Source organism: Myotis brandtii, unplaced genomic scaffold (genome assembly GCF_000412655.1).
Source record: "Myotis brandtii unplaced genomic scaffold, ASM41265v1 scaffold560, whole genome shotgun sequence".
In the NCBI taxonomy this organism is placed as follows: domain Eukaryota; kingdom Metazoa; phylum Chordata; class Mammalia; order Chiroptera; family Vespertilionidae; genus Myotis; species Myotis brandtii.
This window is the reverse complement of record NW_005370081.1, coordinates 328,028-335,310: the sequence shown is the minus strand read 5'-3', so window position 1 is coordinate 335,310 and position 7,283 is coordinate 328,028. Positions and strand designations below refer to the sequence as shown.

Here is a 7,283-nt window from a genome sequence, read left to right as displayed (position 1 = left end):
ACCCCCACTGCCACCCACTCAGTGTTTTCCAGATGCTGGTCATGAAACACGAGTGGGTCATGACATCAAACGGGGCCGGGGAAAAGGTGGGACCAACACAAAGCAATCGAGCGAGATCACTTGGTAAGCCTGAATGCTGTCCTTGACCTTATGTCTTGATTTCACTGTCAGTATAGATGCGCCCTGGGTCACAGTGTAATGTGCACGTTCACTGTGGGTCAGGTAGGCTCGAACAGCACAGGCCTTGGCAATACTCCCGAGGTGAGTCAGAGGAGAATGCAGACGGAGGCTTTCTGAGCTGGAAAGTGACCCAGACTCAGGCATACTCATGACTTCCGGGGAAAACAGCGGGTCGAGAATGGGGAGAGAAGCTGCTCTCAGGGACCTGCCCTCCTGCCTGCTCCCTACTGGCCAGACCCCCACCATAGGGGTCCTCAGAGAGGGGCCGAGGCCCAGAGGCACAGGCCAAAGGGGACACACAGCTCACAGTACACACACCTGGGGGTGCTGACTGGGGACCCAGAGAACCCAGGCGGGAGGAGAAGCACAGGAAAGTGAGCAAGGCGCCCGCTCCTCGGTGCGGCCGGGCCGGAAGAACCTCTGCTCTCCAGGCCGAGGTCCCTGGCCTTTGCGGCTGCCTGCTGGGAAGTACTTCCCTCCTCTGTCCATATCTGGCTGCCATTCAGAGGGCGGCCAGAGCGCCTGGGATCTGAGAGCCCCACTCTTGGTAATCCTGCCCACGACAACGAGGAAGCCGCTGGACCCCCTCTCATGCGGGGCCTCCGTCCTGGGTGTGGTTGGATGGAACTCAGGACCCCCAGCCACTGCCCAGAGCACAAGCCGGGTCTGTCCTCTCTCCCTCCAGGTCTCCTGCCCCACAAGCTCTACCCGCGGGCAGGCTGACGTCTGCCATGGCACCTGCAGGTTGAGGAAGTGAAGCCGGGCGAGCCCCAGAGGCCAGCAGCTGCCGCCTCACCACCTCAGCGGGGAGGCCCCCTGCTCGCCAGGATCCTTCACAGGCCCACAAACAGCTCCGACTGCCTGCCTGCCGCTCCGTGGGTGGGCCTTGTGGGCGGAAACCGGCTCCTTCCTGTTTCGCCCCCTCTACCCCAAACTCGGTGAGAAGCAAACTTAGCCCATGTTCCCAAACTGGGCATTCCACTGTCTGGCTGGTAGGCTCCCCCAGAGCCCAGGCGCACACCAGTGGGCAAGCATGTGTATGAGGGACACGTATGTGTGCATATGCACGAGCCCCGCTGGCAGGCTGCTGTGCACACCGGGGGAGGAGACGGGCACACACACAGGGGTGGTCTCGGGGACTCGCTCGCCTCCACTTGCACCTGCTGCAGAAGCAGAAGTGGCAGCCGCACCAACACGGCTGTGACTCATCTCCTGGGCAGACAGCTCCTGCTGTCACAGCGAAGACTCTCGCCCCCACAGGCACGGCACTCAGCCCTGCCAATGCCATTGCCCAGACATCACCACTGGGGCTTGCCCTGTCCCTGTGCCCAAGGATCAGGGACAAGCCAGGCTCCTGGGCCCTACAGGATGAGAGGGGGCCCAGGGTGACAAAGATAAGACGTGTGTGTGTGTGTGTGTGTGTGTGTGTGTGTGTGTGGAGGGGTGTCCCGAGGCTCCTTTCCTCCCCCTGGCAAGTCCTATTTCACCAGCAGACATGCTCAGCCCAGGCCAGAGGTCCTTGGCATTTCCCCGCTGCCCACTGGGCGGAGGGAGGTCCGAGCCCCCAGGATCCGAGAACCCCATGCCTAGTAATCCTGCCCAGCTCTGCACATCCTTGATCCAGCCAGACCCGGTCTCATGTCTGAGCTGCCCCAGCCACAGCCCTGCAGCCAGAACTGCCTCAAATCCCATTCCTCCTGCAGAGGCACCTGTGCCAGGAGCCGCGTGCAATCTCAGCGGTGTTCTCCTGCCAAGCGCCTTCTAACACAGGGGGCAGCTAGCTGCTTTCCCACCTCTGTACCTCTTCCCAGCTGGATGCTTCGTCCCCATCCTGAGAAATGCCACTCATCCTCCTCCTCCAAAGGCCACTTTCTTCAGGAAGCCCTGGCCATGTCCACTCACTCCTCCTGCTTTTGGGGTCTGCATGAGCCCCCCTGCCCAGGAGCCCAGAGTTTTCGGGCTCCCTGTTCCTGGCAAGATGCCTGCCCACCCGCCAGGACTGAGGAGCCCTTGCTAATCAAAGTGCCAGGGAGAAACAGCACCGACCGTGTTCATCCTCCGAGGGCAGCCGGGAATGAACGAAAGCGTCCGTGCATTAAGTCTGACTGCCGACCACCTACACGTACTTGTGGCCAGAGGCGCCTGCACCCAGGAAGTGGGCGGTCCTGCCCTCCAGAAAGAGGGACAGAGGGAGGTGAACGAAGCCACTACTCTCTGTGCCTCAGTGTCACCTGTAAAATGGGGACGGTACTGCCCCTCCCTCCAGAGGTTGTCATGGGGATTAAGCGAGCCCACATGTGTAAGGCAAAATGACTGACTCCAGCACATCTCGGCACCCCAAAACCGTTGGCTGCGGTTATTGTTGCTCTTGTTATGATGTATGTAGTGGCTTCTACACGCAGAGACAATGTGAAGTGACTTTCACTTAGAACTTGTTTCATTCCTTTAAGTGAGCTCAAGGGCCAGGGCGCAGCAGGCCCACCCATCCCTCCATCTGAGGGGGCTTAGGATCCAGTAGGCAGAGCTGCCCCTACAAAGATGGCTACAATGCAAGGAGGCACGCGCTGCGAGGATGACCGAGAACGGGACAGCTTCGGGGGGCTTCCCGGGGCGTCATCTTTGGGAAGCCCCCCTGCATGAAGGGACAGAGGATACGTAAAGTTTGGCCTCAAAGACAGGCTGCAGAGAAAACCCAAACAGTGTCCCAGGAAAACAACACTTTCTATATCACATCACTAGCTTTGGCCTGAACTCAGTTTACAGGCCAACGTTCAAGGGCTCTGACTTAACATTTTTGAGGTTAACATTCAAATGGCACAGGGAGGCCTTGCAGGACAGTGCTTACCCATCTGGGCTCTGAACTTAACTTTTTGGGGAGTTTTGGCTTTGGTCCTGGTGATTTCTATGATCTGGGGCATGTTACTTAAGTCAGTTTCAACTTTCTCATCTGTAAAATGGGACTAACACTCTCCTAGGATGAATCATACAAATACAGGTAAAGTTTAGCACAGTGCCTGGCGGACAGCCCCTGTTCAACTGTACTTACATTTTTCTCTCCCTTTCTCCAGCCTGATTGCCCTGTAGAGCAATCACTTGATGATACACTGAAGGTGCTTGGAAGTTTGGCAAATATGCTATCCATGGGAGGAGGCATTATTATCATTCCTGACTGTTGGACATATCTTCCACGCCTCTGAGGCTTTCCTTCGTGTTCCTCCGTCTTCCCTTTTCTATCTAGTGAACTCCTACCTCTACTTCAAAGCCCAGCCTGGATATTCCCTTTTGTGACTCTCCTAAACAGGACCAAGGGAATTTTCCTGGTTCCCTCAGCACCTTTTTCATATATATTATAAAGAGCTCTTCACACTGCAGTGAGAGTAGATGGCTCATAGGTGTGTTTGCCAGCTCCATGGGCAGTGACTGGTGTTTGCTAAATGTGGGAAATGAGTCAAGCCCAGGAAGAGGGAGGGATGGGTAACTCCCGTGGCAGTGTCTGCAGGAGGGAAGAGGAGGAGGGCTGAGTTATTTCTTCCCCTGCACTTCTAACAGCCACTTTATTTGGGAGAAATAACGAATTCCGATTAAGGGCATTGTCAGACCCTAATGAATTTCCCCGATCCAGCTCTACTGGCCCCGTCTCTGTGCGAGGCTGTAGTGTTATCACTAATGAAACACAAGGCAGTGAGGAGCCAAAGTCCCCACCCGCTTTAATTTAGGGGAACCATTAACAGCGCTCTCCATCATCACAATTACTGGGGCTTTTTTCCTCCCTGCGGTGAAGCTGAGAGGAACTTGTGCAGCTAACTGCATATTGGAGGGCCTTAAATTTTTTTGAATAGGAAGGAGGAAAGGAAAAGATCTGTGCATTTTGGCAACCTGGAACTGATGGAGCAGGATTTATGAGTCCTTCAATCTCCCTTTCACTTACTGTTTCTTTTTTTTTAAATTTTCTGGGGGCAAGAAGAAGGGTTAATTACAAACTGAGCTTTTAGGTAGGTGTGCAAACAGCTAAAAATGAAAGTGGTGAAGGTGGTGTGATATGACCAAGGGAATAAGACCCCTTCTTTGTTAGCTGACCACGAATGACCACATTAGAGTCGGATGTCACCAGGCTGGGGTTGGGAGAATAACAACTAGTCCAGTGGGCTCCCTGTGTGCAGGCCTGGTGACGAGCATGTAGGTCTTGTGCTGCTGCTTTTTCACTCCTATAGATGAGGAAACTGAGGCACAGAGAGGTTATGGAACTGCTCCAAAGTTACCCAGCTAGAAGATGGCAGAGCTGAAAGTCAACGCCCGTCAGCCTGGCTCCTGGGCCTATGCCCCAACCTGCTGCAGTGGGGAGCACCAGCACCCCGTCCCGGTCCAGGGGAGCACCAGTGCCCTGCCCAGGTTCAAGGGGAGCACCAGTGCCCTGCCCAGGTTCAAAGGGAGCACCAGCACACAGCTCAGGTACAAGGGGAGCACCAGTACTCTGTCCAGGTTCAAGGGGAGCACCAGCACCCTGCTCAGGTCCAGGGGAGCACCAGTGTCCTGCCCAGGTTCAGGGGAGCACCAGCACACGGCTCAGGTACAAGGGGAGTACCAGCACTCTGTCCAGGTACAAGGGGAGCACCAGCACCCTGCTCAGGTCCAGGGGAGCACCAGTGTCCTGCCCAGGTTCAAGGGGAGCACCAGCACACTGCCCAGGTTCAACGGGAGCACCAGGGCCCTGCCCAGGTACAAAAGGAGCACCAGTGCCCTGCCCAGGTCCAGGGGAGCACCAGTGTCCTGCCCAGGAGCCTCTCCTCTGGGGGTCACACACCCCTCACCTGGAAGAGGTGGCACCCTTCAGCCTCAGAGTCTTCCCCAGCAATTTCGGGCTTTGATTGTAATCAAATTAAGAGTGAAACAAGATTTATTAGGCTTTTAATTACCTTTGCAGCACTGATTTGCATACCAACAATGTGTCAATCACAAATGGCGTTTTTAACCACTCATTAAAAATCCGGGAGCAAAAGGCAGAAATGTTTGCTGGCGTCAAGTCCGGGTCACAGTGCAGGGGCTGGGAGGGGTCCTGCTGCCTGGCCGCAGGCCGAAGCCCCTTCCTGCCCTGGGCTGGCCTCTCCAGGCTTCCCTTCTCCTGGGCAGGGCTCTGCACCTCCTACAGCTCCGTGGTCAGGACCAAACAGGGAGCGAGTCCAAATGCTGCTTCCCAAACCCTAAAGCTCTACCCAAGCCTGTGGGTACTCAAGGTTCTTCCTGGCCACCGGCACCGTCAGGGCCGCCTCGGGGCCGCAGTGACTTGACCTTTTCTGACACCTCCTCAGGGGGGGCCTCGCCTGGAGGCACTGGCCCCAACCACAGCCTGGTGCTGTGGCGCCCTCCTCTGCCCTCTGTGGCCTGTAACGGGCGTGACTGCATTACCTGAGCTACAGAAACCCAAGTCACAGAGTTCCCAAAACAGCCTGGGCATCCAAGCTTCCGGGCACTCCTCACCCTCTCCTGTCTGCTTGTCCTGAGAGCCCTCAAGCAGGACCTGAATCTTCAAATAGCCAGGCACCTGCTAGCACCAAATCCTGAACATCCCAGGTCCCCACGCTCACCCGGCCCACCGTCTCCTTATGAAAAGGCAAAAGGAGCTTGCTTCCTCCAGGTCACTCAGTACAGGTGTGGAGGAGGATGGTCAAAACCGGCGCTGATCTTCCCTGTGAAAGTGCAGGTCACCCTGAACAGCGTGGGCTTGGACTGCGCGGGTCCACTGACAGGGATTTTTCAACCGACCTGCGCAGTCCAAGCCCGTGTTATGCAGGCTGCTCCCGAGCAGCCTCCCGACAGTCAGCCTGGCACCTTCCTCCTCCTGAACCTCAAGGCCAAGCCTGCCTACCACCCAAGCAGCCCCTGGCCCAGCCTGGGGACACTGCCCTCTCACCTGTGCGACAGAGTGGGTTTCATGGAGCTCATGGAGTTGAGGGGGGGCTGCATGGGGAGTTTCCCGGGGGGGTCGCTCTGGCGGCTCTTCTGATGTCGCAGCAGCAGCAGGCGGCCGAGCTCCTCGCACCAGGAGGACAGCAGGGCTGCAAGGACAGAGAGGACGATTAGTGTCACCTCGGCCACCACCGTGACGTGCCCGCCCCACCTCACTCTCCCAGTGTTAGCAACGCTCCCCACTTTCGTGTGACACCAGGAGGGTCACTAAGACTGCACAGGAGGCCTCAGTGTTCTCACCTGTAAAGTGGGACTAACACCCCCCTGAAAAGCTTCTGTGGCTGTAGGAGCAGCTCAGAGGGGGGCCGATTTCAACGGCAAAGAAGAGAGGCAAGATGGTGGAGGGGACGGCAGAGACGATGCCAAGGGGAGACCAGGGGGAGCCAAACAGCACGGCCAGCCGCCCCCAGGCGTCTCAGTGAAGCCCACCCCCAGACTCTGGACAAGCAGCTCGACGAGGCTTCTCCCCGTGGGGTGGAGCCCAAACCACAAGGCTGAGACAAAGCCCAGAGCTTCCTGGAGCCTGTGGACAAGCCCAGGAGTGCCTGCACCATTCTCCACGGAACCGCTCCCGGCCATGGGCTCCCTGAGCAGGTGTGCGCACAGCTTCGGTCACAGCTGAGACGGGCCCTGCGCTGCTGGCACAAGGCTGGAGACGACAGAGGACTCCCAGGCCAGAGGGCTGCCCAGGGGTGGGGTGGGAGCTAAGCCAGAGTCTCCCAAGGGCACCAGAGGCAGGAAGGCCTGGGAACCCTCCACATCCAGCCTTAGAGACACCTTGAAAACCAAGAGCAAAGCAGCTCTAATTAACAGGGTAGGAAAGTGCCCATTTTCTTTCATCCGTCACTGTCCCAGTGTGGCCACCAGGGGCCAAAAGCACCCTCAAGGTCAGCATGTCTGGTCAGTCGTTCCAAAGTGCAAGAGCGAGCCGAGGTTTGGGGAGGGAGTGAGGAGTCAGGAGGGCTCGGCAGTCATCAGTTTGCTGTGTGACCTGAAGGAGCTGGCAGACCCTCTCTGGGCCTCAGTTTGCTTGCAGGGGAGAGGAGTGATGACTATTGCCCTGATTTCCTCCCAGGGCTGTGGTGAGGAGCAGATGGGGGAACTGCTGAGACTGCGCAGAAGCCAACGGGAGGTCCCGG

General features: G+C 57.4%; 1 protein-coding gene across 1 annotated transcript in view; it reads right to left on the bottom strand.

Moving 5' to 3' along the window:
- Positions 1-7,283, bottom strand: part of ZMIZ1 (zinc finger, MIZ-type containing 1) — a 181,133-nt gene that overhangs the window by 27,165 nt on the left and 146,685 nt on the right. The window contains exon 7 of the mRNA XM_005878445.2: positions 6,089-6,233. Within this exon, the coding sequence (XP_005878507.1) occupies positions 6,089-6,233 (145 nt within the window). The remainder of the gene's footprint in view (positions 1-6,088; positions 6,234-7,283) is intronic.